The 22,124-nt window shown below is 39.2% G+C and overlaps 1 protein-coding gene across 1 annotated transcript in view; it reads left to right on the forward strand.

Moving 5' to 3' along the window:
- The window catches only part of ptdss2 (phosphatidylserine synthase 2), a 58,821-nt gene extending 37,068 nt beyond the window's left edge, over positions 1-21,753 (forward strand). Inside the window, exons 5-12 of the mRNA XM_055649696.1 lie at positions 1,986-2,120; positions 5,135-5,185; positions 6,217-6,330; positions 7,832-7,950; positions 11,971-12,085; positions 14,624-14,769; positions 17,109-17,294; positions 18,621-21,753. Coding sequence (XP_055505671.1) covers positions 1,986-2,120; positions 5,135-5,185; positions 6,217-6,330; positions 7,832-7,950; positions 11,971-12,085; positions 14,624-14,769; positions 17,109-17,294; positions 18,621-18,762 — 1,008 coding nt within the window. The 3' untranslated portion in view covers positions 18,763-21,753. The remainder of the gene's footprint in view (positions 1-1,985; positions 2,121-5,134; positions 5,186-6,216; positions 6,331-7,831; positions 7,951-11,970; positions 12,086-14,623; positions 14,770-17,108; positions 17,295-18,620) is intronic.
- Positions 21,754-22,124: the final 371 nt, after the last annotated feature.

Below are 22,124 nucleotides of genomic sequence, written 5' to 3' on the forward strand. Positions count from 1 at the left end.
ACAATGTTTCCATGAGATAGTGGAAGAAAGCTGGATGCTGACACCTTTTTTTCTTCTCCTTGTTTGTCCTGCACCAAATTACATTATGGCTCGGTATGTATGTATGCACCTTGATACATGTGACAATAAACTAAACTATTCTAACAGTGAGTGTCCTTTACTTAGCCTTTTCTTGCCTTTGATTTCGCAAGCAAATTTCCGGCTTGCTCTCGCCTCTTCCACACCCCATTATGAGCAAGACCACTGCATTTGCCTGGTGAATGTTGCTAGCAGTATCTATTAAAATAACACAATCATTCAATTGTGTCTTGCTTTGCCACCCATTTGTTGTTGAGGAATTTGCCTGAACATCAGTGATGTATTTTGGTTAGTTATGGGACAGAGGGGATGAAATGGACATTGGTGGCCTTCATTTCTGGTTATGAACAGAAAAGCTGTTTTTCTTCTTGGAACTGTGATTTTTTTTTTTTTAGCATCTGAGGCTGCAGACAATGAGCCTCTGTGCAAAGCAGTATTTTCTCTATATAATAACAAGCATACTGGCACAGGCACTTGAAGAGGCAGGCCGCTGAAGGATGTGGACAAATGGGATTAGTGTTAATGGTGAGAAAGATAGTTTGGTTTATTATTGTTGTCACGTTACCGATATACAGTGGAAAATCTTATTATTATGCATGCTATCCAAGCGAATCGTACCATGTAAGAGTACATCAGCTAGTGCAAAAGGAAAACATGAGCGTTTGTTAGCTCTGGGCCTGAGATTAGAAGGATAAAGGATGGCATATTTAGTGGAGCATCTGCCTTACAACTCGACTAACCCTGATTTGGTTCTGGCTTTGGTTACTTCTGTGTAAAACGTACATATTTACCATGTAACCACATGTGATTCCTCCAGTTCCCATACACATTCCCAAAAATAGATTTTTGGGACAGAGGGCGGCACAGTGGCGCAGCGGTAGAGGTGCTGCTAAACCGCCTCAGAGACCCGGGTTCTATCCCGACTGACGGTGCCATCTGTATGGAGTGTGTACGTTCGCCCTGTGACAACGTGGATTTTCTCCGAGATCTCCGTTTTCCTCCCACACTCCAAAGTCGTAGAGGATTGTAGGTCATTTGGCTTTGATAAAATTGTAAATTGTCTCTAGTGTGTAGGATAGTGCTCGTGTACAGGGACCGCTGGTCGGCACGGACATGGTGAGCCAAAGGGTCTGTTTCCGTGCTGTATCTCTGTATCTGTACTAATTGGACACTCTAAATTGCACCTAGTGTGCAGGTGAACAGTAAAATCTATGGGGACTGTGAGAATGTGGGGAAACTAAATGTAATTGGGTGCTTGTTAGTGAATACCTGGTGGCTAAAGGGAATGTTCCTGTGCTGCACCACTCTGAGTATGACTCTTTTTCTTTAAGGCCATTGTTATTTTGTTAGACTTGAAAATATATAGCTCACTTAACTCTAGTGCAAATGTGTTGGTTATTCCATTGATGTGTTGATGGTGAAGAATTGCAATGGTGACTTTATGGCAGTAGAAAAGTAGATTTTGTAATACTTGCATCTGAAAGTGTGCTGATAAAGTCTGCCTTTGGTCAGACTGCATGCTGAAGATTCCAACCAAGGTACTGGCAATTATTTTTCAGACCATAGCTCGTTATCTGAAATACCATTGACTTGACGACCCTTGAGAGTGCATGCGCTGGTTTACTTAAATGGCAGTGAATTGGGCTGAAAGTGCTGTTTGAAGGGGGGGTTGACATAACCACTTTTATTATAGATTAGTTGGGAGGGGGAGATGATGTTACATCCTTAAATTTTAACTCTGTGTCCTTGCGCTTAAATGCCTATGGTCAACTTTTATCTTCAGTTGTACCGAAGCCTAGGACCTGGCATGAGTTCAGGTCCCCAAACTAAATGGGTTTAATGGAGAAATAATGATTCCAGCCATGTTTGTGCAGCATTTGTTTAGTGCTGTTTTTTTGTTCCCACAGACTGTTCAGGATGGTCGTCAGTTCATGAAATTCATCGATTCAAAATTGGGGGTGCCTTTGCCTGAGAGGGACTATGGTGGGAATTGTCTTATTTTTGACCCAGGAAACAAGACTGATCCATATCACAACATTTGGGTGAGATTGATTTGCATTTCTAAACTGCTGTATTTCTTCACCAATAGTAGAAATAATCCAACGACACTTAAATAATTGAGTACTTCCATCTTAAGTTTTCAGAACGTTATCAACCACCCTGTCTTTCCTTAGCTGAAACCTGACTTCTCCAGCAGAACAGAACCAAGCAAATGTTTTGCCTCACATAAACATCATATGCATCAGATGTAGTCAATTTTGCCTGACTGATTTAAGAAGAATGAGGAAGTTTATGATTATCATGTCTATTTATTGTGACTCCAGTAAGTGCTTTATCATTACTGAGGTGTGATCATCAAGTTTGAGGTGATCTAAAGGAACAAAGTTATGAATTTTAAGTGACAACAGTTTTAAGGAATGTGGATGGGAAAGGGCAATATAGGATAAGGGAAAATGAAGTGCTGCAGATGCAGGAAATTTGAAGTAGAAAATACCCAGGTCGGCATTTGTGCAAAACAGTTAATATTTTATGTTGAGAACTTTTTCTTTACCAAAGCTGAGGTGCACACAGTTATTTGCAATGATAGTGAGGTCCGAGGTCTCCTTTGAGATGAGGGCATAATGACAGCAGAAGGGAAAACATGAAGGACAATGTCTGAGAAGAGGTTAATTGTTTCAGCCATCATTAAGCCAGAAAGAGAAACCGATGACAGAATAAAATTAAGTGATCAGGGACTGGGTCTTGTAAATAAGATAAACTCTGTGAAAGCCAAATGGGTTAACCAAGTGATCCAGAGAAAGATGCAATCTCAGGACTGGGGCTGTACAGGGAGGGTTGGCCCAACAACTAAAGTGAAGGCGTGGCAGGGAGGATGGTATTGATCTTTGGCAAAATCATTATATGTTCCTTATACGTTGAAGGTTGGAGAAGGTTGGCGATGGTGTTTTAACATGGCTTATCCTGAGGTTGGCATCGTATTTCTCCCTATGGTCAAATGTCATGTACTTCCATTTAAATGTTACCTACTCTTACAGTTGGAAGTGCATTGCAGATTTTTTGTATTGTTATTTTCCCCTTGCCAATCTAGTTCTGTATCGGTGTCCGCGTTAAACAAAGGGAAATTTTAAATCAGAAGTCGCCATTTCCATCCACCATGCAATTACAAAATAACTAAATGTTGTAATTGTATTTTCAGTTGCATCTTTGAACAGCTTAACCTGTAAAATAAATATTAGTTTCTCAGAATATAAATCAGCTTGGATTCCATGACCTACCTCACTCAACTGCTGCACATGGTTATTATCTAGAATCTTTTTTTGAACCTTTGCCGACATTGAAGAGTCAGCGGAATGCTAATTGAAGCAGAATCGTGTGAACATTCAAGAAAAGGTTAGGTGAAGGACAGATGAATAAAAGGTGGGATCCAGAACTAGACAGGATTACCACCAAAGTTGACTGGGTCAAATGGCTTGGTCCGGGAGTAATTTATGTGATCGTTCTGTGTGCGCTACACCGAGGGATGTTGTAGTCTCACTTCTTGTGCGTCATTTGAATCAATGACTATTACTCAATCACTGTGTGCTGGCTCACGTGAAGTTTGGGATGTAGTTAATTTCGAAACCGACATGAACTACATTCATGAACTCCGATTGAATAACCTTGGTTAAGATTTGCTGACATCTGCTCTTTCATTAAAATAACCCTTTTGCACACAAACATTTTCATGGTGAAAAAAAAAATTACTTCCTTTCTCGGCACTGTTCGTGTGCCTTTTTCAGGTTAAGGTTCCCCTTGTGAGCTGGTTAATGATCTATCATCTCTCAAAATACTCTTTCCTCATTAATCCCTCATGGGGCCACATCAGCTATTTTTCTGTCCAGTCGTGCCTCTCAATTCTTGCTTTCAATACCACAACTATTCTCCATTCATCAAGGTTTTTTCAGACAGGAAGCTGTTCCTTTTACACTGCATGTTTCTATATACTTTCACAAAATAGTGGAGGGTAGTTACCACCTTTTAACAATCCCTTTAGTTAAAGTATCATGGAGACAATTTCCACCATGAAATGTTATATGTAGAGGGCAAGTTATTTATTGATAGTCTTTCTTACCTGTTGGAAAAATTTCTGGCATATGATTTGTAATTCATAGAGTAGAAAGCTACATCCATTGGGATATCATTCTGTATTTGCACATTGAAGTAATCTTTCAGTGGACTGTAGGCCTTTCTTTTTTCAGTGGGGTTTACACGTCCACATTTCATATGCACGGCATTTGGTCTGCATGTCAGCTTTTCAATCAGTGAAGGTTGCCTGGGGGCACCGGCTTATTTGATTATCAATGTAGCATAGCATCAAAGCTTTGAACAGTCCAACCGACTTGGCTTGGTTCTCATTGGCTTTGAAGCTTTGCAACAGGAAAATTAAATGATTTAACTTTCCACATTGAATGTTGTTTGAAGCTTTTATTTATGACCCATTTGATCTTCCAAATTGCTGTCAGGTTTTTAAACATTTTATCTGAGTCCAAGCTGAGGCAGGAAAATCGTACACATTTTTTAAAGTTATTTTAGTAGTTGGGATCAGTGAGATTATTATAAAGTGAAGCATGATTTTAAAGTGGAACGGCCTGTCCTTAAACAGAATTGTTGCTCACCCCTTACAAATCGAGGTAGAGCCATTCACTGAGGACAAGTCAGGATGGCTGTACCAAAACATATTTACCCTCCATTCAATCCATATTATACTTTGTTGCCATTGTTAAGCTTGTTTAAAGTTTTTGGCATTGTCGTTTTCCATATCTGTAGCCTTTATGTAAAATGATTACAGGTTGGATAGTTGCTTGTAGACATTTGTGTAATATATTAAATATAATTAATAATCTTTTTCTCTTCCAAAATCAATCAGTGAGGCAAAGCAGCTGTTAAACGTCACATTGAGCAGTGTAAAAAAGGTAGTTTTCAGCTAATTGATGAAGAGAAAAAGTATTTTGTACAATAGAAATGAAATAATAATTAATTTTTAAATCTGAAATTTGATGTATCTGTTGTATTTTAGGACAAATTGGATGGATTTGTCCCGGCTCATTTCCTGGGCTGGTACCTTAAGGTAAGATGAGAACTGGATTAGCATTTCCTTTTACAAAAAAAGTTAGGTGCAATTAATTATCCATTGTGATAAGATGTTGTTTGGAAATTTCAACAATAAATAGCGTTTAATTGTCATGTGTACCAAGAGCATGAACAATAAAATTATTTATTGCAGCAATGCCCAGAGATAACCTTGTCTGTTGAAGGACTTGCAGAGGAATTAACATCAAGATGATAGACGGGCCTTTTCTGTCTTGATGATTTTTTTGGAACGCAGTTACCATACAGATACTGATGAGCACACGTGGAAAGTGCAGATAAATATAAACTAGCTGTGTCCTTTATTTGTTATGCCTTTTCTTTAATTTTCAGATTCGTTCCCTGTTTCCTGATCTGCCAATCCTCTCAAACCTACACCCAAATCGATGGATTTCACTACTTGTGCCTTTCAAAATTCACTAGTTGTGATTGCATAGCCTCTTGATAATCTAACCCTTGAATCTCTGGTAAATGTGTGAGGCACTTTTTCCAAGGTCCAACGTTTGCTTTCAGTGAAACATCTGAAATAGGAGGAGGACTGCCAAATCCTGTAAAGTAATTGTGCACATTCCATAAAGTTTTGGTATCCTAAAGCCATAATCAACAGTTATTGTGCAGAAAGGAACCACAGATGCTGATTTATATGGACAATCGACACAATGCTGGAGTCGATCAGCGGGTCAGGTAGCATCTTTGGAGAAGGATGGGTGGCAATTCGGGTCGGGATACGGAAGAAGGGTCCTGACCTAAAGGGTCACCCATTCTTTTTCTCCAGAGATACTGTTTGACCCGCTGAGTTGCACCAACACTTTGTGTTTATCAACAGTCATTGGACAGTCTTCCAATTACTAATCCGAATTATTCTACAAGCTGTGGAGAAAAAAAGTCTTATAATTCTGTGAAAGTAACAGAAATATGGCTCCTTACAAATGGAGCTTGCTGTTCGGTCCTTTTTGTTATTAGTTCATTGGTCCTCTCTGTGGCTAATTACATTTTTTATCCTCCGTGTAGACACTAATGATTCGTGACTGGTGGATGTGTATGATAATCAGTGTGATGTTCGAGTGTCTGGAGTACAGTTTGGAGCATCAGCTACCTAACTTCAGTGAATGCTGGTGGGACCATGTATGTATCTAATAAAGTATGGGTGTTGTACACCGGAGAAGACTAAGCAATATTATAACTATTTCTTGACACGTGTCTTTGGTTCGTTGGATTTGCTTCATGGTTTTTGTATTTTAACTGGAAAAAATTTGTCTGCAATTTTTCTCATTAAGACAAGCTCTGGTTTGGGGGCCATGTGTCCATAACAATGCCTGCATGTAGGGAAAAAAAAGCACCACACTTTTTTAAGGTAGAAATTAAAAAGTAGATTGCTGGAGGTGGAGGTGGGTAATGGTGTGTTAATGGTGGGTTTCTGGATGAGGGGGAAGATCAGGGAAGAAACTGCAGAGAATATGATTAATGTGGATTTGAATTACTGTACAGCAGTTGAGAAGTTGAAGCTGTCATCAGTAGACAATAGCAGCTGTAAAACATTCTATACCGCTTGAGATCTACTTTAGACTTTCTTTAACTTTAGAGATACAGCATTGGAAACGGGCCCTTCAGCCCGTTGTCTGCCTCGACTAGCGAACACCACATACACTAGCACTCTCCTACACACTAAGGACAATTTACAGACCCATTTAACCGACAAACCTGCGCGTTTTTGGAATGTGGGAGGAAACCGAAGCGCTCGGAGAAAATCCATGTAGTCCACAGGGAGAATGTCCAAACTCTACAGACAGCACCCGCAGTCTGGATCGAACCCGGGTCTCTTGTTTTGTAATACACCAACTCTCCCGCTGCGCCACTCAAACTTTGAGAATTTTGATGGCTCGGATAGATTCTTGGATGTTCAAAAGGGACATTGGTTATTGGAGATAATAGAGTTGACTTGGATCATTAGCTGAGTCATGATTTAATTGAAGGGTGTCTGGCCTTTTGGTCTGTTTTTTTTAAATTGCTATGGTGTTTGTAGAGGAAATTTGTGGTTGAGAAAAATTGTCGTGAAATACTATGGTGTCTGTTGGTCAAGACAATCCTACAATAGTAAACACTTTTTGATCAAGAAAATCATCTAGTATAAATTAAGTGATCCTATGAAATCGAAGAACAAACATCTAGGCCACTGAACACCAGGTGTCCTGACCTAAAAAGACACTGAACTAAACTGTTTTGTTGCATTGCAGTATGTGTATTTACTTTTGTAATGCACAAAATGGGGAACAGCAAGAGTGGCGGTGACATCCTTGTTGATAATGGGGATCATAAATGTGTCAGTGCTTTTTAAGAAGGTGGCATTGAGCATGTTTCGTGTGTATTAATGCAGGTGTCACATAGCAGGGTTATGCTGAAGAAAGTTATTAATGTGAGGAAGTTGAATTTAGCCATCTTAGTCAAGCCACGTGGTTTTTATTATCAAATTGACAAATTATTTTTACCTTCTGTAACTTGTTATAGCTGCACTTGAGTTAAATTTCTCTGTGTGTACATAATACATTGCAAACTTCCATTCTATCCACCCGGAACACAATATCCCTTGTCCCGTGAAAGATCTGTAAGATTGTGCTTTTGTTTACAGTGGATAATGGATGTAGTTCTCTGCAATGGATTTGGAATCCTTTGTGCCATGAAGACACTGCACTGGCTTTCAATGAAGCCTTACCACTGGCAAGGGCTCTGGAATATTCACAGTTACAAGTAAGTCCGTCTGGTTGTGATTGTGGTTGTGATTGTGCTATTGTAACATCCTATTGCCGAATGCACAATGCTAATTAAGCACAGGCATGGCTAGGAAGGAGCAATTTTTGTGAAATTCCAGAATTATTCCTGCAGTATAAAACCATATAGATTTACAGCTGTACTACAGGAGTGAAGTTGCTAATATTTCTCGTTCTTTCGCTCGGGTCCAAACTGTGAGGAACTGACAGCCTTGTGAATTCAGAGTTTGGGAATTTTCCATCTGATGAGTGCTGCTGCTTTTAGTGAGGTTGATGCTGGGTTCTGACAGTGTGCCAACCATTAACATTTGAAGTGTGCGATCAACATTTCAGCTCGTCAGCATTTTACAAAGAGATTAGCATTTTCTGGGTTTAATTTTATCTTCAAAAGTGAGAGTGGAGCCAATGGTGCTTTCTCCCATTGTTTGTTACAGACAAGGTAGAACATTTTAACTGCTTTCTGAAAATCCCACGTAATGTTTCTCACCGGAATAAAAGTGTAAAATCATTTGTAAAGTAATACAGTAAAACATTCTTGTAAGAGATTAATCTTATTCATTGCTATTATCCTACCTACAGTACTAATGCATGTCTGCTAAAGATAAGAACATTCTAGATTTTTAAAATTCACTAAGTCTTTAAGATAAAACTGAGTTATGAAAAAATGCTTTCGTGTGAGACCAGTTATATTTGACCTCTGACCCTAAACATACATTATCAGCATAACATAAATATTTCACTTGATAACTTCAAATAAATATGAACCATATACAGTACAGAACAATATACCTGTAATGCTCTCAGAATTAGAAGAGTTGTATTCCACAATGTTTCATATTTTTGGTCACATGTGACTAAGAATGGTTTAATTTTCATACAATAGTAGTTCCATCTGTTTGTTTTTCAGGTAGGCACATTAGTTATGCATTCATTAATAGGTTGTAGGTTTAACTTTTCTGAAATTGGGAAACTTCTCTGGGAAATCAAAAATGGACAATGTCCCAGGTGTGATGTTTCTTGCTCCTTTTAGATGACCACCTCCAAAATGTGCATAAACCACTGAAAATCCAACATTATCTGATAGTGATGATTGTAGGAAATAAATTGGCATTGCTTTTTGTCAATATTATGTCATGAAATTTACTAAGTAGCGAAGCAATACACAATATTTATTATGCTTTACGCACACTAAGAAATGGAACTGGATCAAAAACAGTGGGACACCTTCTAAAAGTAAAACTACTCCATAAATGTCAGTTATATTTTGTAAGAGTCATTATTCAGTATAAAGTTTAATACAGATCTGTGCTTTTAAACATGCAATTATATTTTTGAATGGATGTTTAATTCAATTATAAGGGATTGAATAACAAGTTGGTGACCTTATAGACCCTGTAATTTGGTAGTAGTTTTTATTACAGGGGTGAAACCAAAAGGTATAGTTTTTTATATTGTATCAGTGATAATTAACCAAAGCAGGTGGAGTGCAAATAATTCTAATTAAAAACGTTAAACATTTCTTTCATGCCCATGTAATTTGGGGCTTTTAAATTAATTTTACTGAGTTTGAATTTATTTTTTATGATTTGATGGGTATCTTGAGAAAGTAAGTCTGGATGAGTGTCAGTCAAATATGAAAGTAAGCAAATTAACACACATTTCCCAATCTGTAGTATATTTGTCTGTGGTTAAAAACATAAAATATGTATGTTGACTCCAAGGCTTTGCACATACTCCCAATAAATATTTAATAATAGGTTTCCATTGCATTCAAAAATTAAATCGGGAACTTGGTAATTGAAAGAACTACAGTGAATTAAATCACCATCACCACTCCAACATCTCAAGGCCAATTAGAGATGGGCAATAAATTCTGCCCTTGTCAGCCATGCCCACAAACTCTAAATTTATGTTTACAGAATAATTAAGTCTTTGGACCTGGTGTCTTTTTTATTTAAAAGAGCTGGAAGCTTTAGGAAAGTAAGTTCATTCCAGTGCTATTAATTCTCTCCAGGAAGAAGAGCAGAGCACGATTTATGTGGCTTTGTAAATGCTGTGTTAGTTTAATCAGGGAGGCCTATGTATCATTTGTGAAATGTGCAGTACTTTATTGTTGTTCATCTGAAAGTTCAATGAAGCCCCTTCAATACCTTCAAAATGTAAGAATCAAATGTTGTGGTATGCATAAGAAGGAACTGCAGGTGCTAATTTAATCTAAAGATAGACGATGGTATGGTGCTTTATATGGATCAAGGGAGTATTCTAAATTCACATCTTAAGACCATGTTGAAGTCTAAAAATGTTTCTTGTCTTCTATGACAGTTGTGGCATTTCCAAACAATTCTGCATTGCAGGAATAAAACAAAAGCTTGCCTATCACCAATTTTACAGGGGTCAATTATTTGCGACAATCTAATTAGTTCTACCCTTCAGCCTTCTGGCATAGTTTTTTGGAGGATATATTCTCATTCTGAATCATCTGTGGGCAAGTACACGTGACATCTTTAAAATTCTAGCATATGCATTTAGATGGATTGAACACTTCAAATTGTCATGGTAACTGTATGATCTAATTGACGAGAAAGCCGATTTGGACTGCCTTGGCCTTGCAGCCGCACACAAGAAAGTAATGAATGTCAAAGATTGAGCAGTAAACAAATGCTGGTCATACTTGCATATTTCTTCAATAGTAGACTAGGTTATCCAGAATATAAACAAAGTCCTTTGTTTAAGAAGGAACTGCAGATGCTGGAAAATCGACGGTAGACAAAAGTGCTGGAGAAACTCAGCGGGTGCGGCAGCATCTATGGAGCGAAGGAAATAGGCAGCGTTTCGGGCCGATACCCTTCTTCAGACTGATGTAGGGGGGGGGGGGGGGGGGGGGGGGAGAAGAAAGGAAGAGGAGGAGCCAGGCGGCTGAGGGAGAGCTGAGAAGGGGAGGAGACAGTGAGGGCTACCTGAAATTGGAGATATCAATGTGCATGCTGCTGGGCCAAGCGAAATATGAGGTGCTGCTCCTCCAATTTCCGGTGGTCCTCACTCTGGCCATGGAGAAGGCCCAGGCCAGAAAGGTCAGAATCTGAATGGGAGGGAAAGTTGAAATGTTGAGCCACCGGGAGATCAGGTTGGTTATTGCGGACCGAGCGAAGGTGTTCGGCGAAGCGATCGCCAAGCCTACGCTTGGTCTCACTGATGTAGATCAGCTGACATCTAGAGCAGCGGATGCAATAGATGAGGTCGGAGGAGGTGCAAGTGAACCTCTGTCGCACCTGGAACGACTGCTTGGGTCCATGAATGGAGTCAAGGGGGGAGGTAAAGCGACAAGTGTAGTATTTCTTGCGGTTGAAAGGGAAAGTGTTCGGGGAGGGGGTAGTACGGGATGAATTGACCAGTGAGTTACGGAGGGAGCGGTCTTTGCGGAAAGCAGGCAGGGGAGGAGTTGGGAAGATGTGGTGAGTGGTGGGGTCACGTTGGAGGTGGGGAAAATGACGGATAATTATTTGTTGTATGTGACGGCTAGTAGGGTGGAAGGTGAGGACTAGGGGGACTCTGCCCTTGTTACGAGTGGGGGGGATGGGGAGAGAGAGCAGTGTTACGGGGTATGGAAGAAACCCTGGTGAGGACCTCATCTATAGTAGGGGAGGGGGCCCCCGTTCCCTGAAGAATGAGGATATCTCCGATGCCCTGGTGTGGAGTCTGAAGAAGGGTCTCGATCCGAAATGCCGCCCATTCCTTCTCTCCAGAGATGCTGCCTCACCCGTTGAGTTACTCCAGCATTTTGTATCTACCATGTAATTATTGATTCACACTCACTTAACAGTGGAAGTATTGCACATCTGCTGTCAATGACTTCCTTCAAAATAAAAGGAAGATGACCTATAATTGTGCCCTTGAACCCACTAAGCAAAGTAACGGGTAATATTAAAATCCAATTAAGAGTATGCGTTCCTGCTGTAAAACAGGCATTTCTGATTTTGATTCTGATATTCTGCTTCTCCAGAGGGAAAATCAAGCGCATTGCCTTCCAGTTTACACCATACAGCTGGGTGAAGTTTGAATGGAAACCAGCCTCAAATCTTCGTAGGTGGCTGGCAGTTTGTGGAATTATTTTCATGGTAAGGAAGTGGAATACGATGTAACATTTGGATGAGAATATCCATCTAATATTTTGATTTTCAGTTTTCCAAAATTTATTGAAGTACAGGTGCACAACCTTTTATCAGAAAGCCTTGGGACCAGACACTTCTCGGATTTCGGGATTTTTCGGTTTTCCGAACGGAAGGTTTTTAGCGCAGATTTTAACATATGGCTCAGTGGTAGAGTGCTCGGCTCGTGGTCGCGAGTTTGCGCCTCGATCCCGGCAATTACCCGGTCAGGGCCGGCCTTTAGCCGATTGAACCGATTGCTCCCAATTGGGCCCCGCGCTAGAGTAATCAATTGGAGCAAAGATCTTATAGCGCGCAAGATGGTCCACTCCTGCGAAATACAATGAACTGACGCGTAGTCCGCACCGGAGCGTAACCTCCGTCATTTCAGTAACCCCGACCCGACTTCAGTTATGCCTCTCGCAGCGTTGCGGGGGAACAGTTTAGGTGTTTTTAAATGTTTTTTATCACTTCCTTTTTAAACGGCACATACTGCAGATGCTGATTAAACCAAAGACAGACACAAAAGGCTGGAGTAAATCAGCGGATCAGGCTGCATCTCTGATGAGGAATATGTGATAATAGGAGGAAATAGGTGATATTTCGGGTCGACTTTTTCAATAGCTGCCATGAGGGGAGAAGCGCCAGCACCAAGAGCGAGCGAAAGTGTGGACAGACGGACAAAAGTAACGTTCATAGAGCGGCGTTGGTAGACATTTCGGGTCGAGACCCTTCTTCAGACTGATAGTCAAGGGAAAGGGAAACGGGAGATATCGGCATATCTTCCATTCACTTGTCCTTAGTACCGTCCATAGCTCTTGCTCCTCTTTCCCCTGAGTCAGTCAGAAGAGGGGTCTCGACCCGGAATGTCATCTACAAAGATCTTTGGTCACCTATTCCGACCTATGATCGTTGCTTTTGTCCGTTCTGTCCGTGCGTTCGCTCGCTCTTAGTGCCGGCGTTTCTCCCCTCAGACTCCGCCAAGCAAACACACACACACACACACAGCATGTCCGGCAGATCGCTGCGGGCCGAGAGAGAGTAGAGAGGTAGAGGGGGAAGAAAGGGGTAGATGGGGAGGGGGGTGTGAGGGGGAATGGAGAAGGGGGAGGTGCCCTCACGCTCCCAGGGCAGCTCTCCCGTCCCTCTAGTCGCCGTGCTTCACGCACACAGCCCTGGCTCTCGCTCTCTCTCCAGGAAGACGCGGTGAACAATACATGGAGGGCCGGGCCGGGCCGGGGGTTGCAGCAACGTTTACAAACGCTCACGCCCGGACCCAGGCATCCGTTCCTGCCGCTGGACCTCTCCCTTCCCTTCTTCTCTCCCTTCTCCCCTCAGACTCCCCACACACACACACACACACACACACACACACACACACACACACACACACACACACACACACACACACTCCTTCCTCTCTATTTTCCCTTCTCTCCCCTCCCTTTGCCGAAACCCTTCCTCACACTGATAGGGGGGACTGATAGGGCAGTCTGAGGAAGGGTTTCGGCCTGAAGCGTTACCTATTTCCTTCGCTCCATAGATGCTGCTGCACCTGCGGAGTTTGTCCAGCATTTCGGAGCTTTTCGGTTTCCGGAATTTCAGATAAAAGGTTGTGCACCTGTACAGACTGTTTGGTTGGAAAAGGACACAGATAAACATGTTAACCACCTGCAAATTTCAGGAATTGTTAAATAGTACTAGGATGTATGCCAGTGTATTGGGTTGTACATTGACTATAGCAAGGTTCAGACTATTGATGTGGAAACTAGTTCAAAACCTCAACAACTAAAATTACTTGAATTTAAATTCAAGGCAATTCCTTTGGAGGGATAATTGGGATAAATAAAAAATGCTATGGACAATAAAGTAGACCATCAATGGCATCTACTATTCATGAATATATATTGGCATAACAATAACTTCAATTATGTTTATCAATGCTTGAAATGGGACAATCTGGAAAGTTGGCCACAAAGTTGGTTGGTACAAATGACAGACACATAGTGCTGGAGTAACTCAGCAGGGCAGGCAGCACCTCTGGAGAAAAAGGATGGATGACGCCCCTGACCTGAGTTACCCCAGCACTGTAAGACTATCTTTGGTGTAAAAAGCTTCTGCAGTTCTTTGTTTTCACATGGTTGGTACAAATGTTAATGATTGACTAGAAAAAAGGTGTTGCTTCAACCTAGTTGTACCCAACCACATCTCAACCTTGCCACAAATGAGCTATATAACACTTCAGTCAGAGGTGTTTGAAATCCTCCCTTTTGATCCATTTCCAATTTTCACAGTTTTATAATAAAAATGTTTTTCACGTTTTTTAACTGTGTTGGCCTTGTAGATTGACATTACCATAATGTGTAATATGTGGCATTTGTATTTCCAGCGAAAAGGAAAAAATAAATGTAATATTTTATACACCAGAGAAAGTATTATTATGTATATTTGAAACTCGTAATTTAAAGATGCTCCAAGCACTAAGGACCCTTTGTTCATATTTTGCAGTTCCTGCTTGCGGAGTTAAATACATTTTACTTGAAGTTTGTCCTCTGGATGCCTCCCGAACATTATCTCGTCTTGCTACGACTAGTTTTCTTTGTCCATGTCGGAGGTGTAGCAATGCGTGAGATTTATGACTTCATGGATGACCTGTAAGTAGCAATGTTACAAAATTTTGAGATTAAAAAAATCAAGTCTGCAATTTATCCCATCAGATAAAGCATAAAAAGAAGTTTAATTTGACACCTAATTCACTTTCATATCTCAAGTAATAAAAAAGTTATGGCCATTTTCATACTCGGAAATTAGCATCTTGTTCCCTATTGATTTTCTATGGACATAACAAAAAAGCTGTGCTCATGGACAGTCAAAAGCCCATAACCTTCTTAAAAATTAAGAGAACTGAATGAAATTTTCAGTTATCATAGATTGAATCATTCTGAAACAAATATAAAATAATCTTACTTGGAGGACCTGAAATTAAAGCATATAATTAGTTAGTTACCCAATTGTAGCTAATTTCAAACTTCAATTACTAGATCTAAACATCTATCCATTTCTTAATAAATGATTAACATTTTTAAATAGCCTAAGTGTCCAAATAATATTCACAAATAATTCACAATAAAACATGATTTTTAAATCTCATTTACATTAATTTATAGGCCAAATGGAAGGAATTTAGTGTTCAACTGCTGTAAATTAAAGTCCATTTTAAATCAGCTTTCTAGTGGGTTCCTGTGAACGCGCTGGTTTAGAACGTTCACATTGCGCTGGATTTGTGCGCTTAAATGCCCAGAAAAATACTGCGGGATATAAAGAGCCCAAAATGAACTACTCGCTTTAGTAAACTTTGTATAAAGGGGTCTTAAGAAGCCCCTTTTAATGTAAAAATAAGGTACATACCTTTAATTGTTTGCTTTATAAAACCCTGGGGTTGCGAGAGGTCGCGGGTTGAGAGAGTGATTTTAAAACTATTATAACTATTATTCGAGGCCTATAAAACTAATAATACCTTTTGCGACGGGGTCTTTCAGCGATTTTTCGTTAATGATTAACTAGGCTGAACATCTTCGATTGGAACAGCCTAGTAAAAATCGCGTTTTAAACCCGCCCCCTCTAAACAGCGCCAAAATCGCGCACACGGCCTGGGACAGATTCTCAGCGACGATTCAGGTAGGTTTTGCAACGTACCTACTGTAAGTATTTGTTGAAAAAGAGAGACAAGTTAAAAGTGATATCATCACATTAATGTGGACAATTGCCTGCCTAAGATAATAAACTCTGGAAATATGTTGCCAATGTTCAGTCATTTTGGTGACATTGATCCCAAATGGGTTTTTATCTCTAAAGCATATTGTGTGCATCCACCTATTCAGTAGATATTTTTCCCTTTCTTCATGACTGTCTTACTAATTTGTACAAATTATGTAGATTTATGATTCCCTGCACGTGGCATTTATGCCTTTTTGATTTGTTTAAAAAATGAATAAGATTTAGCATTTTTAATAAACATATCATGATCAACTTAGACACTGAACAGACATTCTGATGCAGGCGTGTAAATTGCAAAATATAGTATAACAGCCCAAATTTATTTCACCAGTTCCTCTTAAATAAGGAAATATTGGTTAACCAAAGACGAAAACCATCTTTATACTTATAAAGCTCTGATCTTGGATGTGTATTTATTTGTGTGATGTTCGTGTGCATTTCACATCTTGAAAACACGAAGCGCAAACGGTGACATTTTTACATATTCCGATAGAGATTTACGCCGTGATGTCAAATATCGCCTTATCTGAAACTTTCATGCGTTATTTCCCGAGTTATTTATGAAAATGTTCAAAAATTTCGAATTTGGAAAATAAAGGAGATGGTTTAGCTGATGACATCACAATGGCTCTGCTCCTCGCGGCCTATGGCCATATGTTCCACGCACAGCGAATGATGACACCCCTTCTCCCCTTCCCTCCCCCCCGGTTCTTCAAAAGATGCAGAAAGAACTCAAGTGGGCTCTGTCCTGCAGCTTCTGAACGCTTCCGAGGTCACGAGCACTCACAAGCTTCCCGGCTTGCTTTTCCAGAACTTTCTCAACGGTCATTATATCACTTTGATGAACGAGGCTTAATGCTGACTTCCACATCTCTAAAGATAAGAGTCCGATTGAAGTTCATTGTTTTGGTTTAACTTCGAAAACGTTAAGACTTTGGTTGGAAAGTCAACCAACCTTTCCCTTCATCCCCCGGCATCCCTCTTCCCCCCCCCCCCCCCCCCTCCCCCCCCCCCCCCCCCCCCCCCCCTCACTCTCCCCCTCCCCTGCACGTTGAGGGGACAGGTCTAGTATTCCTATAAAGTAATTGTCCTGATTATACCCATGTAACATCCGGGTGGAAGACTACCACACTGCAAAGCTGACTGTTTCCAGCTTGCTAAACAGATCAAAATGTACATTTCAAGTCTTTTTTAATCTCTTTAACCATCTTTGCAGGCATTTCCATAAAAAGCTCGGTCAACAGGCTTGGTTGGTAGCTGCAATCACAGTGACAGAATTCCTAATAGTGCTGAAATACGATCCACATACACTCACACTTCCAATTCCTTTCTACGTTACCCAGTGCTGGATCCTTGGTTTTATACTGGTGCTGTCTTGGACAATATGGCGTTTCTTTATACGGTAAGGTTTATTCAAAAGATTTTTTGGGTCTATGCATAATTTACCATGTAAAATATGAATAATTTGTCTGTTCGTTCGAGATTTAAACGTTATACACCTAATTCTTAACCATGTACTTGGAGCTGTACCAGAGCAATCTGAATATTTTGCCAGTGGCCTCAAATTCCAGGCATTGTTTACAGTCGGGTAAAAGGTTGCTTTCTTTTTTTCGCATTCTTAACCGATATGATATAGATCTATCAAGTTTAGGAAAGGAATCTATTACATGCATTATTCTTCCCAGTGATTCTCGTATATTAGGCATGAAGGAATATTCATATTAAATATTGGAAATATTCAAATTGTACAGATTTCTAATTTCCATTGCAATCAGAAGACATCCGGTCCTGGAAACCTGAAATAAAAACACACTACTGTATCACTGCAGTTTAGGCAGCATCTGATGAACGAGAAAGGTTAACCTCAGTTATAAGCCAATTCTGGTTTTACTTCATTACGTAATTTTATTGCACAGTACTAATCTATTTTAACATATACTCAGTTAAACATTGCACCAAGTTGTGACGTGGAACACAAAAAACAAAGTCATATGCAAAAATATGTAAGCTGAAACTTACATACGGGCATCAAAGTGAATCTGATCAGATTTTTAACAATCTGCATCCGAGAAAGAGCTTCATGAGAAAGAGCTTCATGAGAATTGTCATACTGAGGCTAACTGAAATTTAAGAAAAATAAATTGGAGGATATTCTTTGACTTTCATTGGCACAACTTTGGTCCTCGTTGATAAACAGCAATATACGTTTCCAAAGGTGATGGAAAGACTGGAGGAAAGACTATGTGCTCAGAACTCTCTTATACTTGCATTAAGGAGGCAATTAAACACACCTGAGCAATTACAAACACCCGTGAAGCCATGTGTCCCAAACATTATGGTGTCCTGAAATGCGGGGGATTGTATAAACACAGCTGTAATTTCTACATGGTGAAGCCAAAATGTATAAAAATAGCCTTTATTAAAATCTGACAATGTGCATTTTAACCACATGTGATTTTTTTTTCTATTACAAATCTCAAATTGTGGAGTACAGAGGCAAATAAATAAATGATGGGTGTTTGTCCCAAACATTATGGAGGACACTGTATGTAATTATCAGGTGAATCTATTGTGCAAACTTAATTATCAGGTGCATCAATAGTGCATGCTGGGATTAATCTCACCCGTGTAAATGATCTTATAGTTCACATATGTCAGTGACACTAGAACTATCACAGCAGAAGATGACCCATGTGTATAATAATTGTAACCATGCTATTTCCAACAGGAATATCACGTTGCGATGGAAGGAAACCAGACTTCAAAAACAAGACAAGGCGAATGAAAAGGAAAAAGTGGGCAATGGCAATGCAAACCCTTTTATAAAAAGCAAGCATAATGCCAGTGATGCAAGGCAAAGGAAATGTTGAATGTTGTGAAGTAGGAACACTGACAACTATGTACCATCAACAGAACTGCAAGAATGAGTTTCTCCATTGGGTAACAACAATGACACTCCAGTTGTTGGCTGATATATACATTTGTTACATTCACTGGGTGTTTAGTGCTGCAAAGTCAATATATTAAGCTAACTATATCATAATTTCATGAAACTAAACCTGGCCAATGTACAATATTTTGGATCAATGTTTCTTACACTACTTGCCAACTTACAGTTGTACAGACTAGTTCTAATCACCCAGAGGTTTGTTTAAGCTCTAAAATAGCATGCGAATGTGGATTATGATCTAATCACTAACTTGGTTATCTCTTGCGAAGGATTTAACTTATTCCTTTAGTGGAATTGTGAAGTGGCCAGCACTGTTGGATCTAGGAGACAATTCAGGCTTCCATGCCTAATACTTATCACAAAAAAAAACTGCATTCAACCTAGAATGCCCTGGCAACCTGATGTGATTCTGAATGTTGCTGGTTATTTAGTGGTAGAATTGCACTGAAACGGCAAATATTTTTAGCTTTATTGCAAGCTGTTAAATTAGTTCAACCTTTGATCCATGTATCCAATTATGCAATTGGATACCTGGCTGCATCTAACACTGCTGGCCAGTGTTTTGTAAGAAAACTTCTTCCTTATAATGCATTGAAAATTTTGGCATCTTTGTAAAAACATTTTTGTTTTCATGAAATTACGGCTTTCAAATCCTTCAGCAATAGTGACCATGGTTTTGAATTCTTAAAGCCATGGTTATATATATGTCATATATACTGTCATTTCATCCAGGAATTTGAATCACATGTTTTTATACTTGGAGTTAACTTATAAAATAGTATGGGGTTTTTTCTAGTATGCTTCCTTATGCCATTTTTTTTAAAGAAGCTGTTGATTGTTTTCTCTGAACAATGGGTACAGGATGGAGTGGGGGAAAAGCAAAAAAATGTACAGTGCTAAATTTTGAGTTAACTAAAGTTATCTGAAGCATTTTGTTTTGAAATATCAAGACTGTTGAGTTTTGTCTATAGATTATGAAAATTATATTTGGTTTTATAAGCTAAGAGGCCTTGTGAGAAGAATATGGTTAAATGAAGTGTTGGACATGCTCACTTTAGAGTAGTGCTCTGTGTACAGTGAAATACTTGGAGGGTGCATATTACTGTCAGATTTTATAGCCATGGTGGATTCATTCTTTTCTGATTTAAATGAAGTATAGATCCCTAGATTTTGTATGGCGCACAAAATCATAGGAATCTAAGCAATAAGAATGTGTTTTCAAAGAAAATAACCTACTTTAGCCTGCAGTTTCCTGAACAACGTGCTACTTAATGTGAGGGTATTGATTGCTAGCTATATCACCTCTCATTCAGAGGTATCATCTTCTTGATATTATTTCCCTTTTCTTCCATTGCCTGTAATAAATAGGATACTGAAGTAGAAAAGTAACCCTTCACTGTTGAAATGTATCTCTTAAGGCTGTGCTATCCAACTTCCCTCAGTTGTAAAATAAGACCACAGTCAAAGTGGTATTGAAATATTTTATAGCAACCCATGGCTGGAAGGTAATCTTATTCCTGAAGAAAATACATGCTACCAAGCTGATCCTTTGGCTGGTATCCCTGCCCTCGTGTAATGTGAACTGCTTTTCAGGTGATCATCATTATATTACCCTTCTACTCACTACAAAATACCTTATTCTGAGAAGTTGGTCTTCCCTGAGATTATGATCTATTTGTGATATAAACAGTTGAGGCTTTGAAAATTGTCTCCAGTTTAGGCGGTGAATGGACAGATTATCTTGCTCTGAATTAAGCTTGTCCATGCTTCATTATGATGTACTAGTAGAACCTGAATGTTATTGACATCAATTCCAATTCTCAGGAAATCCACGTTACTTTTCTAAGCTTTTGTCACTGTATTGTCATATCTGTTGAATTGCTGATGTTTGTAATTACATCTTCAGTGGACTTGATTTGCATTTACATTGTTTCTGAGCACTGAAAATTCATTCCTGGAAAATATATTTCATTTAAACTAATTGCTAATAATGTTCATTGTTATATTTGATTAATGTGAAAATCTTTACTGTATGGTAAACTTCAAATCTGAAGTTTGTACATAATGCTTTTTTCAGTTTTCCAATAGTAGGTGGGTTTCTTGACTTTGGGAATTTATGAAAATCATATTTTTAATGGTACAGGCAGGTATAAATATTTGGGACCATCTTTCAGATATAATGCTAATGCGTGAAGATTGTGTCGATCGAGGGAGTTGAAGAGAGGTAGTTAAATTAGCCATTGAGGACTAGAATTCCATAGTATTCAAATCTTTGTAAAGAAATATCGAGTTTAAAGTAATAAAATGTTTGTTTCTAATTAGATTATCAGAACTGGGAATACAATAGGAAAGCATAATTGTGTTCATTGACAGTCCTCTCCTGCTCCATCCCATTTGGCTGTGGAGCACTTACATCCTCTACCAATTGGCAAGTGATTTGGTTATAAAAATGCTGCTGTAGTCCTCAAAAAGTTAACAACTTAGTCTGCCCAAGCAATGTGGAGTGAAACAGTACTGAACATAAGGTGCCATGGTGGGGGTGCAGGTATGTTGGGATGCTGGACAAAGTGCCTAAATGTAGCCACTGTCCCTCTTGGCCCTTAAAACGCACCTTCAGTACTCTTTCCATATGTGCACAGAAGTACATCATAACCATTTACTAAGCTGCATTATTAATGGGCTGTTTTGATTTATATTATTATACTTACACTTTAAATCATTTTGAGGTACAAACTTAATCTTGATCCTTTATATAATTTTCCCATTATTAATAATATCCTTATTACTAATGTATAATCTCTTGAAAACATGGATAGTTTTATGAATATTTTTACATTGTGATGCTCATCTCAACTGGTCTGAAGAATTGATTGTGGGAATATATTCTAAATAAACTGGAATATTAGATTCACTTTGCTTCTATTGCAGTTACTGAGATTTTGTTTTGAAAAGCTTACTGGATATATTTATTAACAGCTGTATGACTTTTCTGTTTCAAGTGTTTCTTGCAAGTGTTATTCGATTGACCACTGAACAAAGTATGTTAATACCTCAAGCGCTCTTAACGAGTTTCTATTCTCTATTGGTAAACCCCGGTGCCCTTTGCTGCTAGTTCTATAAACCAAGTGTGTTGCAGTAATGTGTCACCAATGTGCTTCTGCATTGCTGTTGGTGTCTATTCTGCTCCCATGAAGGATCAAAATAATTTGTTGTGGGGATTAAATTAAGTTTTTTTTTTTTACTAGTATGTCATATCACTAATATTGCCATTTGCACCAATTT

Source organism: Leucoraja erinacea, chromosome 18 (assembly GCF_028641065.1).
Source record: "Leucoraja erinacea ecotype New England chromosome 18, Leri_hhj_1, whole genome shotgun sequence".
NCBI lineage: Eukaryota > Metazoa > Chordata > Chondrichthyes > Rajiformes > Rajidae > Leucoraja > Leucoraja erinaceus.